Genomic DNA, 18,663 nt, shown 5'->3' with positions numbered 1-18,663 from the left:
GAAGAGGTATCCAGCTTCCACTAGGATACATAGGTAGCTACCTCTCCCTTAGTTTGTGACTTTGTAGCATGAGGTAGAGTTGACAGCTATTAACGTATTTGCTGAATGACACGTATATTAACACCCACAGGGTGACAGGAATGAGTCTTGGCTTAAAAGTGAGGTTTTGGGTTTTTGCAGTAATACATCACGCTCTCATATGTGATTGGCTTTTTGCAGTCATCCTAAGTTTTCCTGCAGCATTAATGCTTTTCCAATTGATTGGATTTCTCCATTTTGGATTACTTTTTTTCCACTCAGATTTACTAATACACATTTTTCTTCAAACTGAAATCTCAATTAGTTAAAAATTCAGGTTCTGTAGTTACCTTTGCATTACCTTGTCTCCTCTGCCATAATAATATCTGTCAATAGATTTCTGTGGCCACAGATCTCAGCAGCACTGGAAAACTAATTAAAAAAAGAACCCAGCCTATAAATACAACGTTGCTTTGAACCAGAGAAGCTAAACTACTTAGATACTTTCCCTAATGACTGACAAAAAAAAAACAACCACAGCTGACATCTTGTTTGCTCTTCATTTTATTCTGCTTCTGTAGCATACTCAACTGGTGTGATAGATGACTACTTCAAGGTATTTCAGGGAGCTGATTTATAGTCTAGCCACAGGAGCATTAAAGGCATGGGCGTGAATCTTGTTGAAGTCAGTAAACTAGTCAGTCTTGTAGCAAACTATTAAACATCTAAGTACTGTGCTAGATTACCACACTTGCCAGAAATCTAAAAAAATTAATACATATCATATGATCTTTTTAATCACAGCAAATAAAATTATTGTGAAATATCATAACATATAATGTCAAAAGACACAGAACTATTACTGATGTGATTGAATCATATTTTCTAGATACAGTGTGCACATACCTATTATTTGAAAAGCTGCCAGGAACAGCATAGGAGAACAGGGATAGCACATGAAATGGGAAAGGCAATAAGGATGCAATAATAGTGCCATCCACAAAAATGTAGATACCAGAGAACTGCACTTACGGATAAAAAATGTTTGCATATTTTGAACAGATATTTTTAAATTTTTTTTTTTTACTCTGTATTTTTAGATCTTAAAAAGACCTCTGAATGTTATTTAGGGATCTACTGAACAGCAATGGGATCAGTTTAGGAATAGTGTAAAAATGTGAATAGGGTACATTTCATGTCACAGTCACTGCAAACAACCTAGGAGCCACTACCACTCTTGTACTGGAAAGGAAAACATGGATATGCTGGAGAATCTCCCATTCCGATGAAACCCCAAAATGTATTCCAACCTGGTAAATGACAACGAAGTTACTACATCTTCTAAGTAACATTGATACTGTAGCTATGTTGGTCTCAAAATACATCTTTTACTAGAGTAGCAGTAAATTTTTCCTGACCTGAGGAAAACAGGAAAGCTTGGTTGTTCATTTTTCATCTACTTCTAAGAAGAAGATATTGTCTAAGAAGGTAAGAGAAGAAGATATTGTCTAAGATATGTCTAAGAAGAGATATTGTCACTTTTCTGGGAACTTCTATTCACAAATCTCCTCTATCTGATAACTGCTTTTTCATTTGTGATTGGAAACCTGGAGTTCCTGAGTGTCAGTGAAAACTTAGCTCTCCTGAACAGGAGATTTACTCAGAACACTTGTAAATAAAATGTCCTCATAAAATGTCATCAGATGTAACCAGGGATCAGCACTCCAATTCTCCAAACACAGAGCTCTCCACAATTTCTGACATCTCAAACTTGAGCAGTACAGATAAATTCTGCATGGCACCTACACGTTTCCAAGATAACATGTATTTCTGTTTACATATTTATAACTTTCTCATGATGTGATTGGGAAGACACTTAAATAAGACTATTCTTTCCATTTAGTCTTTACTCTGCACTCTGCAATCACTAGAGAGTTGCCACCCTTGCCCCAGATAGGTCACAGCCTGTAGAAGCAGGCTTAGTCTTCCTGCCTGAAGAGCACTGTCTCCATTGGAAACGGTTTAGAAATTAACTTCAACCCAACAAACATTAACAAAGTCCTCACAAAGCAAGAACACGCTGAGTATTCCTTAACTTTAAACCTTAACTTTATCAATAGGGAAAACAAGAAACTTTTGGAAACTTGTTTCAATGTTGCAGAAACAGCAGTAGCAGCTCAAACCAGGTGTTAAGTACCCTAGTTAATGCTTACTATAGGGACACCTGACATCTGACCTCTTTTCTAAGGCATTAGAGCTTAACATTTTGGAAGAATTGGTATCGTTTATGAGCTAGTTTACAAATGCAGGAAGGGAAGAAAATCAATCCGGAAACAGTAACGTAGGGAATGAGTCTGCAAATGCTTTATTTGCACATGTTACTTTAGTGGTTGTGAATATGACTGCACCCGACCAGACTGCCCTGCAAGAGTAGGGCTTAATACTTCTAACGCCCATCCCTAGGGAGTATTTCACTTCAAACATTGCAGTGAGCAGCGTTTCCTCCCAGAAAACCCGTTCTTAATTTAATAACTGACATGAACAGAGGTAAAACTCCTCCACGTTCCTCCAAGGCGTGGTAGGCAGCGGTGGTGGGAGAGCTAGCCCCACCGTACTGGCTGTACTGACCACCTATGACCCTAATACCCAACACAGCCCTGCCGCCGCCGCTCCCCGGCCCCAGTCACGTGTACGGAGGGGCGGTCCGGCCGTCACGTGAGAGCAGGGGCCGCGGACTGGAGAGTAAGATGGCGGCTGAGAGGGAGCCCCCGCCGCTGGGGGAGGTGCGGGCCGCCGACCCGGAGGAGCTGGAAGACGGCGAGGATCTCTTCACCAGCACCGTGTCCACCCTGGAGGTGAGAGTCCGCCCGACACCGCGGGCACTCAGCTCTGCGCTCGGGCCCTCCCCTCCTCTGCTCCCCGCCAGGCCTCCGGTGCCGAGCTCCTGACCACCTGGTCTCGGGCCCTTATCGGCCGGGCCCCCTTTTGCGGCCCCTCCGCCTGCCGCTGTTGCGGGAGCGGCGGTTCCTCGGCGTTTCCCTCACGGCGGGCGAGGGGCCTCGGCCTTGCGGTGGCTCGGTGATTCCCTCCCGACTTCGCCTGCCAAAGAAACTGAAACCTCGTTCTCCGACTACTGCGGTGACAGGTCGCCGCTTTCCCTTGTATCTCCCCCTTCTTGTCTTGCCGAAGTGGGGTGGGTAGCACAAGATAGATAAATAAATATTTCCACCTTAACTCTTCCCAGGACGCCAGTTTCGCTGGGCCGTGTTTCCCGCACCCCTGTGTTGTCGTTCTCCATACCTCCCTTTTACGTGGATTAATAACACCCAGTTTTTTTTCTTTCGCTTCTTCCCAAAGCTTCACCTCCTTCCAGTTCGCAGAGACTGGTAGAAACTTATTCCTATCTAAGCCTGATGCCGCTGGTAGTGCCCGGCCCTGGGGTCAGTGCGCACCCTCCGGGGACCCTGGGGGCGGGAGCTGCCGCTGCGGGTACTGAAGGCAGGAAGCAGCACGACAGGCGGTGTGAAACCTGCGGTTGTTCAGAGAAGTCAGGGTTTGGAAGACTTGAAAGTTTGTGGTGAATACATCTCTAAACCGCACTCACTTTCCATGTCAGGTCTTCAGAACAGAAACCCCAGGAAAAAAAAATAAATGTGTAAATATGTCCAACTTCTGGAAAGTGCTTATGTGTTCATTCATGATAGTGGGAGCTTTTCCTGCTGAGTTGTGGTGGTCATGTTTCATCTGTGTGTTTTGCTAGTATCTTCTGGAAGAACTTGGTCCTTTGCGTATGTAGTTGGCCATTTAAAAAGAAAATTATTCCTGTGATTCTTTTCCTGAAGAGTTTCCTGTCCCTGACCTTAACAGTAATAGGATCAATGTGTGTTTCTTTATTTTACTCTGGCTATTGCCTGTCCTTAACAAAAAAGGTCAGTATACAAAGCACCTCATGAACTTGCCTTCCCTCAAGTCTATTTATTTATTTATTTTTACAGATGCATAGTATGTTTATTAATAGAAAAAGATCTGTGGGAAAATGCTGTGAAGGAATAGCAAATGATGTGAACTACAGTTGGAAAGAATTGTATCAACAGGCTTCTCTTCATCTCTCTGTGATACAGTGTATATTACTGGAGTCTTATTCTCTGTGCTAAGAAGGACTGCAGTGTAATGTAAATAATGTCTTTACTGATATGGTCAAGAATTAAAGCTGCAAGATATAAAGTAGATTTAGTGTCCAAATCACAGTTACAATGAGAAGTCCTCATATTAATGATTAAAAAGAATTACTGAAAATTCCTCTAATTGCAAAAACTGTCCAAGGAATGCACTTTGTACTGGGTAGTTTGGCTGATGTTTTTATTGTGCTGCTTTGTTTTTCTACACAGTCTGTTTAGAAGAAAGTAGCTAAGTAGAAAGAGGAAGCCTCTTCACTTAAAGAGAAGCTTTGAAAAGCTTTGTCAGTAAAGCCTTTTCTGAGGTCTAATCAGCTACGTTTGGGGAAGAGCCATAATCCTGTGATTTTCCTGCAAAGTTGTGAGGACGAGATCATGAAAATTGAACTACTCACCAGCTTGAATGCATATAATTATTATCTTATGCGTTGGGCCTAATTAAACTTCTGTCTTGAGTGTTGTTTTATTCCTATAAATATTCATGAAATTGCTGTTTCTAACTGAAAATGGAAGTTCTGTAGAAACAACAGAATGGCATCATGCTTTAAGTAGTTGATCACTAGTAGTTTGCTGATACCAGAGCATGGCAAGGGACAATGAGGTCCAAAGCCAGTGTTCATGACGACTGCGGTACTTCGAAAGGGTTCACAACTGGTTTATGTTGGAGCTGCCCATTTGATTTTTGCATGATTAATTTCATTGCTTTCATTCTCTTTGCAGCTCACAAAAGGTGTGCTGCTTCTTTCTGATATGGTTTCATTGTGCAGTGGAGAAGCAGTAATAGCTTCCATTGTTGTCAGTGTTAGAAAGCACGTGCTAATTCATCTTAACTTTCTTTTGACAAAATATAAATCTGATTCTCTTATAAATGACAAACATGTAATAAACATGTAATATTTAAATATGGGAAGGCTTGCTGACTTTAGTAGCTTATCTGTATCAGCAGACGGAGAATATTGTATATTTCAAATTGAATTCTCTGTTGTGAAGAAAAAGAAGCTGGAGTTTTAACTTTCTTGTGCACATATACTAGAAGTTATGTCTTGAATTAAATCCTCTTAATTGTGAAATGTAAAACATTCAAAGGTCACTCTGAGCTGTAGTACCTGGCATTTCTGGGGTGCAGTGGGAACACATTCTAGGACTTGAAGACTTGCTGGCTGACAGAGGATGAAAATGCTTCCTTTTCTGTGAACACAGTGCATCTATGGACTTTGAGCACCTGGCTGAGCAGCTTGTCCGGGATGGTGGGGTGTTCTTTTCCTCATTGGATATCCACAGTGATCCAGTGTATTAGAATAATTACTAAGTTCTCATTGTGCCAACCATAAGTAATGTCTAGAGGACTGCCTCCATTAAATCCATGATCACCATCTGGTCTCCCTTTAGCGCCAGAGGTGCTTTCATCAATGGTAACAGCCAGACTGCATTTACAATGATATGCAATGGTGGATGCCGTTTGAAGATTATTGCTGTTCGTTATATGTATGTGCTGGTAGTCACCTGCAGTGTTCTCCCAGCTCACAGGTTTTGTAGCTCAACGACTTCCTGAGCCCTAGGTAACATTACAGTATTAATAATTTTCCATGGACTTACCTACTTGCTAAATTTTCAAGTGCATGGGTTTTTTTTGTTTTGTTTAGAACAAACCAAAACAAAAATCCATGTCAATGATATGCACGACAGGAAGTCCTGTAAGTTAACTGTGCATTGTGAGAAGAGCAATCCTGTTACAAGTTTGTAATCCACAAATTATTAATTTGTTTTCTTTGTCCTGTGCCACTATTAGGAAAGCCTACGAACAGCTGTATGAAAGTCACTTTGGCGACATATATTAAAAAAGTGTTTGTTAAGGTTTTCTGAAAAATTAGATGATTTGTTCTAGTCTCATTTCATCATTTCCTTCCCCTTCTTCCTCTTTGCCCTGGTTTGTTTCCTTGCCACCTTCCTTGTTTATCTGTTCCTTCTTCATTTCCCCTAAACTTCTCACTCACTCTGCCTATCACTGTCTTTTGTAAAGCAGGTGCCATGTGAATATGTAGCTAAGCTGCCACATACACATTTCAACTGGTATTTATGTTCCTGTTTCTGTTTGGGTGGGGGAGGGGTGTTTGGGTATTATTATTTGTTTCATTTTGTTTTGTTGGTTTGTTTGGTTTTGGCTTGTTGGTTTTTGTTATTTTGGTTTTTTTTTGTTTGTTTTTGTAAAGAAAATATGTTAAGGCCCTTGAAAGTGATCAGGAAGCAGCAGATGTAGTAGTCTGTCAAAGACTGTCATTTAGGACAGGGTGTGTATATAATCTCATTGCTAATTTATGAGTTTACGTCAAAGATCTGCAGTATGTATTTGGCTTTTGTACAGAAGGCAAAACATTAGATAGGTACAGTAGTCCAGATGTCTTTAACGATACTTATTGAATTTAGCAGGGACAATTATAGAAGAAGCAGTAAAAACCACACTGGAATTTCTGACAGGAAAATGTTAAGTCCTTTGACACTGTACTGTACCTTTGGAGAAATCTAAGTCTGTATCCAAGATTAATTGATGTAATTCTACTGGAAATGTATGTCTTGTTCCTTGGTGTTAAATCCAGGCTGTAATAGAAGCATGTAGGCATTTGTTCTAGCATAGTTGCTTGTGTCCTTTTACTTTCTCCTGAAAGTGTTACTTTCCTACCCTTGAATCTGTTCTCTTGGCCCATGCTGTGATTTGTGAGCTTCTGTAACACTATTTCAGACAGTAAGTTGGGTTAACTTTAGCATCTAGAATAGTATGATGCTCAGCTTTTGTTAACCTACTGTGTTGTGACTGCAGGGGGGCTTGGAGGAGCTCAGACAAGTAATTGAACTGGTTTGGGGGGGACCTTGCTAATTCATCGAAGGGGGGATGTCCAAACATGTAGGGCTATAATTTTAGCCGACAGAAAATGTGAGAATTCATTCTTGTTACTTCATAAGTCAAAGCTATAAAATACTTGGTTATTGCCACTGACTGTAGTGCACAAGAAAAGAGGATAAACCAGCTTGTTACTGCTATTTCAAATTGAAATGGTCCCATAGGCCTCTCACCAGTCACTTGTTTTATAGTAACATTATTCTGAAGATATAATTATCCTGACTGTCCAGCATACCAGAATGTACTTGTCATTTGGTATCTTGATTATTGGATGGTTGACCTGACTTTCTTTCAGCTATACAGTCACTGTACCTTTCAAGAAATGGACATGTTTTGACATTTTGTGGGTTGTTTTTATAAACAGCTGTGCTACTTGTGTGTGTCTGGGCCATGAGGTTTTTTTTTTTGTCATCTCATCTCCCTGATACTCAGACTTTCATTGTGCTACTAACTCTCCTGACAGCCACTTTAATACCACTTTAGCTGTATTTCATGAAATAAAAGAGCAAAAGTGGGGTAAGGTCGAACTGTACTACATACAGTTCCCAAGTGTTTCTGCTTTGACTTTCTTTGCAGGCTAGAGCAGAATCCAACAAGCAGTTTGAGGGACTGTGTCTTTCATTGCTCATCACTGCAGTTTATTTACTGGTTGCCCCACACTGTATGTGGGCTTTTCAGAAAGTAGCAACTTTTGGCAAAGGGAAGGGGATATAACCTCTTCTGTATTGCTACCATAAGGTGGTTTAGAGGAATGTAAATTTTTTTTGGCATTGTGGTGTTTGCTTTCATCTTCCTTCTATTTTCAGCAAAAAAAAACCCCTTGAGTTAACACCTCTAGGTTGCGAGAGCCTTGATTTCATATGTCCTCTGAAAAACTATTTTGTACTGCATCTGAATTTGTCTGGCAGGGTTTTTACTGTTTCTTGCTTACTTCTTTGGTAATAGAACTTCAGGTGAATGAGGTCTGGACGTATGTGGGGGACAATGTTCCTCTGTGCTGCTTGAAGTAAACCAGCAGTGCAATACTCCATGTCGGGATGTACACTTTTCTTAGAGAGCTAGCTATGAGGAATGCCTCTCCTTTAAAACTGTTTTCTCTGCTATGTTTATGAAAGTACAATCTGGACAGACTTTTTCAGTGGCTTTTCAGTATCTTTCAGGCTTTTAAAAATCTTTTGTAGTCTGTGGCATTTGTTGAAGTATAGCCTGAAGTGTTTACTATCCGTTTTAAATCCTGATTCTGAACTTAAATTATGACAACTTAATGCAAAATCTAGAAAGCAAGCAGTGGCACAATTTACACTTGCTCCTTTGAAGTGCATTGTCCTGGGTTCAGCTGAACACAGGACATGTATGCATTCATGAGTAAATATGCTGTGGTTGAAGACTCCTTGGCTAGCCATCTTGGGTGAAGTTGCAGAAGTTGGTTTTGCAAGTTTTCTAATACTATGGCAGTAAACATAGTTGATAGCTATTTGACAAGGTTTTTGTAACTGAAGCACTGATCTTCAGTTTGGTGTGTGAATAAGCTATACTTTTGGTAGCCCAGCTTCAGTATTGCTTTAATTTTCCTGAGTTTCTTCAAGTATTTCTGTTTTTCACAGAGTAAGTTCTAGTCTTCAGTGAATTAAAAGAACTGTATGGCTTCCTTGTACAGTACAATGTGACCCGCTGTGGCAGTAATCCCCAAATTCAACCTGTTGCAAAGCTTCAAAATTTCTTACGGCCACAAGCAGGTTTGAATTGTTTGGATGGCATTAATGCATTCTTTTTACCTCTGAGAAACTGGTATAAAGCACTTGGAGACTTTTTTTTATTATTGTTCTTTTTCTCTGTACAAATCCAGATTTAAATCCAGGCCTTTCCAAAAGGAACTTAATCAAATTATGTTGAGCAATACTAATAAACTTATTGTAGATATTTCTGTAGCAGCTTTTGTTTCATGTTAATTAAACCTGAGGAAGTGGGTGACTTTTTTTCTCTCTGATAAATAAAGAGCTGTTGACTAGCTCATCTTTTGTTCATTGTTACCATGCTAGGAGTAGGAAATGGAAATAGCTGCCAGGGTTTCCTTTTGGTACATCTTGCCTTGTTTCTTTGCAATGGAAGAATGCTTGTTGCAGTAATTCTTACATACTGACACATGGCAACTGCTCTCTGTTTACTATTTCAATTTTTCATTTCCATTTCCATTTCATTTCTTTTTTTTTTTTTTAGTCAAGTCCTTTATCACCAGAGCCAGCAAATCTTCCTGCAGAAGACCTCAGCACAAACTCCAATGGTCCAAAGCCGGCAGAAATGATGCTAGATGATGGCAGAGAAGACCTCTTTGCTGGTAATTCCTTTTTTCTGATGTGTCTGTATAAATCTTTTGCTCTTGGACTGAAAGAAACGTAATTTCCTGGGAAGGAGGGTGTCCTGGTTTCAGCTCTAACAGTTATTTTTCTCCTTCCTAGCAGCTGGTGCAGGGTTGTGTTTTGGGTTTAGTCTGAGAACAGTGCTGATAACACTGTGATGTTTTAGTTGTTGCTAAGTAATGCTTACCTCGATCAAGGACTTTTCAGCCTCATGCTCTGCCATGAGGAGGGGCACAAGAACCCAGGAGGGAGCAGAGACAGGACATCTGACCCAAACTAGCCAAAGGGGTATCCCATACCACAGCACATCATGCCCAGTATATAAACTGGGGGGAGTTACCCAGCTCAGGTCAGGCTGGGTGTCAGCTAGCAGGTGGTGAGCAATTGTACTGTGCATCACTGCTGTTTCTTGTTTTTTTTTCCCATTCCCTTTTTAGTTTTATATTCTCTCCCCTTGTTATTTCCCTTATCAGTAGTAGTAGTAGTTTTTTATTATACTTTAATTACTGGACTATTCTTACCTCAATCCATGGAGTTTACATTCTTTAGATTCTTGTCCCTATCCCACTGGGAGCAGGGGGGAAAGAAGTGGGGGGAGTGAGCAAGCAGCTGAGTGGTGCTGAGATTGGGCTTAAACCACAGCAGAGGGTTAAAACCTTTTAACGGTTTGAGACAGTGATGTACAGGGTTTTTTTTTTTTGGTACTCAGTAATGTTAGTTAAGTTTATGAAATACAAGTTTCTCAGTGGTATCAGCTGTCAGTGCAGAGTGTGGCAGTGTTAGCTGGTTAGTAACATGTTCTGCTGACAGTAGTATTTATGTAATTAACATTATTCAGATCTGTGTGTAAAAAGGATTGAAGTCACATCCATTTTTTTCTACTTAATAATGATACAAAAGCTGTCCCAGTCTTTTTTACAGTTATAAAGAAGGATAGTTCATGTCATATTGGAAGTTGGAGGGTATTTCCTTCTTCTTAAGACTGTTGTTACAGTGAAAAGATAATGAACTGGCATATGGGACCAATCCTATTATTTCACTGTATGTCTCTGATACTTGACAGTCCTGCATGTTTTGGAGAAAGGTGTGTGAAAGTTCTGATAAATAATCAGTGAATAGACAACACATTTCCAATGCTTCATTCATCCGTCACTACTCTGGTGGTGTTTCTTGACTGTCCTAACATGGATTATGGTTGCTGTCAGTTAATAGTTGTGGGAGCATTAACTATTGAAGAAACAAAGTGTAATATTTGGAGTGTATTATGTACATCCAAAGATGGTTCTGAATGCTTTCTTCTCAATACTAACATTTTTCCTATTACTACATACTGAGTCAGTTGGTAGTCTATTTTGAAAACAGTCCTCATCTCATCTTCACTGATTCCCTAATGTAGTAGTTTGAAAAGAAAGTTGTTAGCCTTTAGTTCTGGGATATTTTGTATGGATACATGTATACACATGTCTGTTACCTTTGTGCTGAGCTTACTAAATATTTGCATATATGTGAACTTATATTTGCTCATGACACTGTTAGAATGTATTGACTAGTTTCCTGATTCCCTGAAAGTGTTTTAAAAGAAAAAGAGAATAACGAGTGGAAAGTTAATCTTACTTCTTTTGTATTTATATTACCTGATCTGATGAAGACCAGCAGTGCTTTAGCGATGAAGCTTTCTAGTACTAGTAATTTGGTTATTTAGCTTCAGTATATAAACCCAGCTTTTTACAACCACAGAGCCATCTGGAATGAGTATTTTAGGAAAGCCTGTTCTCCTTTGGATAATATTTAAAAAAAAAGTAGCTGGAGTAAATATTGAGGGGAACCAGAGAGAAGGAACAAATGTTAGCAGCTAGACCAATTCAACTGAAATGAATGCTATGAGGATAGCATGCAGGACTGATTTCTTGAGTTTGAGTTTTGCTATGAAAGACATTCTCTTAAATGCATGCAGCACTGAACTGAAATAATCTAACATACTTCATGTCTAACACAAGTAAAACCAGTCCTTAAAAGGTCAGTTTATATGCAGACTGAGGCTAGTGCAAAGTCTGAACTAGAGGAAAGAAACAAGAGTGATTTATGGAGCCTAAGACAGAGTATGACATCTTTCATAGGATACTGTTCTAAGCTGGAAGTTTATGCAATACAGTTGTTACCCTAGTGATGGACTTCTGTCTTTGTATCGCTGTCAGCATAGGTGTTCTCAAAACCAATATTGCTCTGCACTTACAAGTATAACTGTTCTTTTCCTTCTTAGGACTGTTTTGCTAAACAATGATGTTAATCCATCTGATACAACTTTGTGATAGTGATTTGCAGTGAATAGAAACAATATGAGAAGGCAGCATAAGGTATCTATTTTCTTGCTTCCAGCATGATTGCATAACCTTGGCTCTCTATGAGAGCAGGACTTAATTTACAAGGGAGTGTGATTGAGTTTTTTCCTTCAACATGCTGAAATTCCAAGAAACCTATCTTGGCACAGCTTATAAGACTGGTTAACTGGAGAGAAAGAGAATGATATTCCACAGCTTTCTAACTTACGTTGCTTCTTCATTGAATTATTAGACACTGTAAAATGGGGGTAAAGAAATTCTATAGGATTGAAAAGGAGTTACTCTGAAAGGAGAGATTCTAATGCTTTGGGGGCATAAACAATTCTAGTTTTGCAGACTTATTTGTAAAAAATGTGATAGCATGTGTCTGTAGCTATTGTAGGCTTGATAAATCTTTTTCATTACTCCATCAGATAATGCAACCTAAGAGAAAAGGAGATGACGGAGAACAAATTATATGATTTCCTCTACTGTTTTAATGCAGTGCAGAACCTGGGATTTTTTTAGGCTTTTTTGACTGTACTTAAAACCTCTTTGCTACTGTGTTTCTGCAACAGCCAAAAAACAGTACATGCGATAAAATGTTTTAGGTACTCATTACCTTGTCTCTGGCAACTCATAAGTGACTCATTAAAACTGGGTTTCCAAGATGGAAGAAAATGCGTTTTCCAGCTGTCATTGGAGACCAGTAAATTTTGCTGCTGTATTTATTAGTATTGTGGTTCATAGTTCTGTAAAAAAGCAAACTGTCTTGCCAAACCTGCTTAAACACTGTCATCCTTAGAATAAAAGTCAGTGTGTTATTTGGCAAAAAAAATAATTATGTTAGCTTACCTAGCTCTAACATGCGGAAACCATAATGGTCAGTGCTCTAAATGGAGTAGTATTAAGAGTATAGTATTAAGAGTAAGTTCAGGAGCTTTAGGGTGTGTCTTAAAACCTGGCTGTCTTCCAAAATGTTGGCCTGAAGTTCTGTTAATAGCTGCAGAAATGTGCGGTGGATGGCCTGAACAGGATGTAGCTGTCTATGCCTTCTGCCTTTAGTGCTCACAGGTAACGAGCAGGTCTGTGAAGTTGTTCCAGTGCTCTGCCACTGTTTTTGGAAAAATGGCAAATTAAATTTTTTTTTTTCTGCCCTAGTCTGGTGAAAGATTACTTTTACTGTTCTTTTGTTGTTTGTTTGGGTTTTGTGGGTTTTTTTGGTTGGGTTTTTTCAGCTCTGATAAATGTTTGGAATAGCTTATTTTGTGTAGATATCCAGCTACTGTGTCCTGATGGAAAGACAGTGCACTGGGGGGTTGGGGTGATATTTGGTGTTTATTTAGTTTTTGTTTTTCTTCAGGTCGTGATAGGTTTGTCTTAAGCCTTTTTTCAGGGAGTTAATATAGAAAAGGTGGTGCTAATTTTGGGGACCAGGTAAGACAAATTTCTGGCTGTTGTTGCCTCTCAGGCTGTTGTTGCCTCTCAGGCTGTTGTTGCCTCTCAGGCTGTTGTTGCCTCTCAGGCTGTTGTTGCCTCTCAGGCTGTTGTTGCCTCTCAGGCTGTTGTTGCCTCTCAGGCTGTTGCCATGTGGTGTGTCTGATCAGAAGAATTCAGTGCAGATGCTAGTTTTTCAGTTCTACGCCTCTTCTGCAAGGAACAAATGCACAAAAGCATGTGAATCTACATCTAGAAGTTAGAAGAAAGAAGATTAGTGGCTGACTGTTCTGTTAAAACTATTTCTGCTCCAATTAATATTATCCTTAGTACTCCTAGTATAATAGTAAGGGTCATGGACTATGATCCGTGACAGATGGCTGTTTATGGATTATAAAGTAGGTATTTATGTGTAGAAGTCTTAAAGCATTAGATTGTTGGATGTGGTTAATATGTGCCTGTAACTGCCATAAGTGATGTGAGTGTTGGATCTCAATGTGTTCCTCTTAGAAGCTGGATGGAGCCATTGGCCTCTCATTGTGCAAAAAGAGCTTATGTTTTTGAGAACTTCTCCAGAAAGCAAGACATCTAGATTTCATTTCTCATGCAAATAGTAATACAGAATATTTAAAAACAGAACAAAACCAACCATGAGACCACAACTTAAGTTTTCAGGGGAAAACTAGAAAGAATAAATGAAGTAAATGTTTCTGAAAGTACCATGTCTTCTACTCTGAAGCCTACCAAATTCATCTTGCCATGAAAAACAAACAAGCAATCAAAAAAGGAAAAACCACAGAAAACAGAGAAAAAAATTCAGTGAAACTTTTATGTCTAGCTATGTTATCTGATTTCTCAAAGTGAAAGAATGTGTGTAAGAGACACAAATGCCAGAGTTCATCATAACAAATCTTTTTATTGGAGAACAGATCTTCAGCTTATGTACTCCTCAAAGACTGCTTTTCTGAGGGGAAAAACAAAAGCTAGAAAGTGTAAGAGCCTTGCTGTTATTGTGTGAGGCTAATGCTTCTTTTCCCTTCAGAATATTTTAATGCTTTGGTTTAAAACAAGAAGTACATCGTCCTTGTGTCTGTCCTGCTCTGTTCCATCACCCCCTTCCACTATCTTTTACATTTCATTCTTCTAGATTTACATAATGCCTGGGATGCATGCTGACTTGAGGGGAGAGGTAACAGGAGGGAGGGTGGCATAAATTCTCCTCTCTCTTCCTTAGAAATCTTTCTGCTTTCAAGTAGATACTATTTTCTCTGTTAAGTTCTTCCAGGAAAATAGAAAAGAAGGGTTAGTAGGCAGCACCTTCAAGAATTTGCTCTTGCCCAACTAAGCTGAGGTTGCACAGCTTTAAAAATACTGGCGTGGATGGAGTCTAATGTCACTGGTCTTGCTGAAAGGAAACCTCCTTGCCTTTCCAACTGCTTGTTCTTGCTGCTTTTTCTTTTATAGAAATAATGCACAGCTTAGCAGATAGCTTCAACTATGCTGAACAGTAGCAGGGGGCTAATCCTGTCTGGAATTCATGTTACACACAACCTAGATCAATTCATGATATTGATGACTGTGGATACAAGTCTGAAAAAGAGTGCTGGGATGGAATGTGCTTGTGTTTCATCTGATAGCAGTGTTGGTTTGTTATGTTGAATTCAGACACTTTTTCATGAAGTCCTGCTTTTACAGTAGCAAGAATGCTTTCTCAGCTGATGAAAGGGAGAAATCTGTCTGCTTTGAATCATTTCATTACTTGTTTTATAAGCCTGTCTAAAATTTGAAGATACAGAGAAAGTACTTAGTGATGATTAATGGTTTGTTTCCCAAACACACATGCTGGAATATAGCTGGTGATAGAAAAAGGAAGAATTGAGGTGGAATTGCCTTATTTTATATTTTTTAATTACTTTTTTATGTATATAACATACTATGTTACTATGCTATACATAACTTTTTTCTTGATAAATGTTTCCATGAGATAGTCATTTGTATAATACAAAACATATATGTGGAGTGCTCTTAGCCAAATAGAGAGGCCTACCTCTTTTCTGTATTTAAATGTTGTTCTTCTACCAGTCTGACAGATTTTTATTTTTATTTTTTTTCCCCAGTTGCCTCAGCATGACTTCCCACCTGATCTGAGGTTTTGAATTAAGGTTGTTTTTTTGGTTTAAGATGCAGTATCCTTCCTGTGGCATTTGAGGGCAGGAAGCACCAGTAGGATTCTTCGGAAAACTTAGCAGTCAGAATAAAGGAATAATAAGAAAATAAATCTTTTCAAAGAAAGCTTTTAGATAATCTTTTATTCATATTAAAAATGGAGAAGATGAAAAGGTGCTTGCTTTGAAGGCTAGTTTGAAATCTGTAACTATGGAAGTCTGAGAGCAGTGAGACACTAGCACAGGTTGCCCAGAGAAGCTGTGGCTGCTCCATCCCTGGCAGTGTTCAAGGCAAGGTTGTACTGGGCTTGGAGCAACCCAGTCTAGTGAAAGGTGTCCAACCCAAACCATGCTATGATTCTGTGTATTTGAAATTAGGAAGACCACTGCCAGCAGATTGAGGGGAGTGATCATTTCCTTCTGCTGAGCCCCTCATGTGATGAGGCCAGATCTGGAGTGCCAAGTGCAGGTCTGGGCTACCTCTGTCTGCAAGAGAGACATGGACAAACCAGAAGGAGTCCAGTGCAGGGCCATGAAGATGATTAAGGACATGAAGTTTATAATATATGAGTAGAAACTGAGATAGCTGTGGCTGTGCATCTTGGAGAAGAGCAGGCTATGTGGGGAATCCAGCAATGTATAAATACCTGATGGGAGGGAATGGAGAAGACAGAACCAGTCTTCTCAGTAGCACCCACTGACAGGCCAAGAGGCAATGGACACAAACTGAAATACAGATAATACATATTAAAAAAAAAAAAGGCGGGGGGGTTGGTTTAGTTGTTTGGGGTTTTTTTTTTTTTTGGTTTTTGGCTGTGGTGGTTTGGTTTTGTACACTAACTATTTCACAAATTTTAAAGTAGGTCTCCACTTTTCTTAATAAGGATTAAATTACATCCATTGCATGTGCCAGGCTTTAAAAAGTTTGGATGAAAGACAGTGTATTTTCTTTTGAAAATTAAGTGGTTCATATAGGCAGAAGTTGCACAGGTCTTTTGCAAATTGCATAGTAAACATGTTTGGTAACTCTGCAATTTGGAGAGGATCTCTTTTAGTGCCTTTTTACCTGCTTGGTAAAATACTTGCCACAGGAAGTCTCATTTGTTAACAAAACTTGAGATCTGTTGGAAAGTCAATTTTGGTATCAAATTCTGTGGTCAGTGTTATCTTTTAAGGAACTACAATTCTTGAAAATGCACATTTGGCAAGAACCACAGCATTACTTATTTGAACTAGAACGGGAACTTCTGTGTATCCAGGAAGTGTGTAGTTTGCCAGTGGTCAAGTCCAGGTAGTGGAGTAAAGCACACGGGATTTGTAGAGCAGAGATTTGCATCCTATCTAAGGATAGATGAACTGCTACAGTCTAAGAAGAGTATTCAGTTTATAGTGAACTGTTTTAAGCCCCCAAGAGACTGAAGATAGACTAAAGATAGTTAGTCTTACTAGTCAGAATGTGTCACCTGCTAGTATTTCTATTTTACAGGTTGTGAGGCAGGGGTGTATTGCAATTGTGCAAGTTCATTTAAATGGCTTGGTCTGTTCAGTTATCAGCCTATGTGGCTAAATCAGCTGTTGTTCAAAGTCTGAAAACTAAAATTGGTGCAGGTACTGAAAAAGAGCTGCTTGTGTGGTAAATAAATAAATCATTAGTTTCCAAAATATCTCAAGCAAAAATAAATTACTTGGCAGTTGTGACTTCTCTAAGAGACTGTTTAGCTAACAATATAGTTAAAGCAAATTATTTTTTTTTAAAAAGGCAACATATGTTACAAGATAGTTGCAGCTGATTTTATTAAACTTGTACATTGATTTTTTTTTTTTTATGTGTGTGTGTAATTTTTGTGATGCATATCTATGGCTATTGCAGGAAACCTTTGCTAACTCAAAATGTTTTTCTAGAAGCAACAGAAGAAGTTTCGTTGGACAGTCCAGAGAGGGATCCAATACTTTCACCAAAACCTACTCCTGCAATCACTCCTGTAACACCTGCTACATTAGTAGCTCCCAGAATGGAGTCAAAAAGTGTAGCAGCCCCTGTGATTTTTGACAGATCCAGAGAAGAGGTATGTGGTAACTTCCAAATTTTGAAAATATCTGGTTTATTTTTTTAAGTTTTTCTTTTTTTTTTAATTAGAGTTCCTAAATGTTGACTCATGGGATCATCCTTTCCTAAGAAGTATGTAAAAGAAAACCGATTCTGTTTATGTTGCATATAAAGCTTAGTGTGAATTTGACTCATGACAGTACCTTAAGATAGAATCATAGAATAGTTAAGGTTGCAAAGGACCTTAAGATCATCAAGTTCCAACCCCCCTGCCATGGGCAGGGACACTGCACACTAAACCATGTCACCCAAGGCTCTGTCCAACCTGGCCTTGAACACACCGCCAGGGACGAAGCATTCACAACTTCCCTGGGCAACCCATTCCAGTGCCTCACCACCCTCACAGTAAAGAATTTCTTATATCCAATCTAAACTTCCACTGTTTAAGTTTGAACCCGTTACCCCTTGTCCTGTCACTACAGTCCTTAATAAATAGTCCCTCCCCAGCATCCCTATAGTCCCCCTTCAGATACTGGAAGGCTGCTATGAGGTCTCCACGCAGCCTTCTCTTCTCCAGCCTGAACAGCCCCAACTTTCTCAGCTGTCTTGTTACGGGAGGTGCTCCAGTCCCCTGATCATCCTCATGGCCCTCCTCTGGACTTGTTCCCACAGTTCCATGTCCTTTTTATGCTGAGGACACCAGAACTGTCCAGAATACTCCAAGTGAGGTCTCACGAGAGCAGAGTAGAGGGGCAGGATCACCTCCTTCGACCTGCTGGTCATGCTCCTTTTGATGCAGCCCAGGATGCAGTTAGCTTTCGAGGCTGCAAGCGCACAATGCTGGCTCATGTTCATTTTCTCATCAACCAGCACCCCCAAGTCCTTCTCCACAGGGCTGCTCTGAATCTGAATTGTTTTTTTGCCCAACCTGTAGCTGTGCCTGGGATTGCTCCGACCCAGGTGTAGGACCTTGCACTTGGCATGGTTCAGCTTCGTGAGGCTGGCATTGGTCCACTACACAAGTGTGTCAAAGTCCCTCTGGATGGCATCCCTTCCCTCGAGCATTTTTATCAAACTTACATTATATGAAAGTCTCTGAAACTCTGCATTGTTAGATCTCGGGCAAGTATCAGAAAATTTTCTGTTACTTTTCTTTTCCCAAGCTCTTCTGCTACAGAAAACCTTAAATAAAAAGGTATTTCTGTCTTTTTATTAGAGACATATAGAAACATTACAAATGAGTGATTTTT

The 18,663-nt window shown here is 39.6% G+C and overlaps 1 protein-coding gene across 1 annotated transcript in view; it reads left to right on the top strand.

The window, feature by feature from the left end:
• The first annotated feature begins 2,714 nt into the window (after nucleotides 1–2,714).
• Nucleotides 2,715–18,663, top strand: part of SNX2 (sorting nexin 2) — a 31,046-nt gene continuing 15,097 nt past the window's right edge. The window contains exons 1-3 of the mRNA XM_062604456.1: nucleotides 2,715–2,873; nucleotides 9,307–9,424; nucleotides 17,269–17,432. Of these exons, the coding sequence (XP_062460440.1) occupies nucleotides 2,766–2,873; nucleotides 9,307–9,424; nucleotides 17,269–17,432 (390 nt within the window). The 5' untranslated portion in view covers nucleotides 2,715–2,765. The remainder of the gene's footprint in view (nucleotides 2,874–9,306; nucleotides 9,425–17,268; nucleotides 17,433–18,663) is intronic.

This window comes from Pezoporus occidentalis, unplaced genomic scaffold (assembly GCF_034315485.1).
Source record: "Pezoporus occidentalis ecotype Australia unplaced genomic scaffold, CSIRO_AGI_Poc_V1 ctg86, whole genome shotgun sequence".
Classification (NCBI taxonomy): Eukaryota; Metazoa; Chordata; class Aves; order Psittaciformes; family Psittacidae; genus Pezoporus; species Pezoporus occidentalis.
This window is presented reverse-complemented; position numbering and strand designations above follow the sequence as displayed.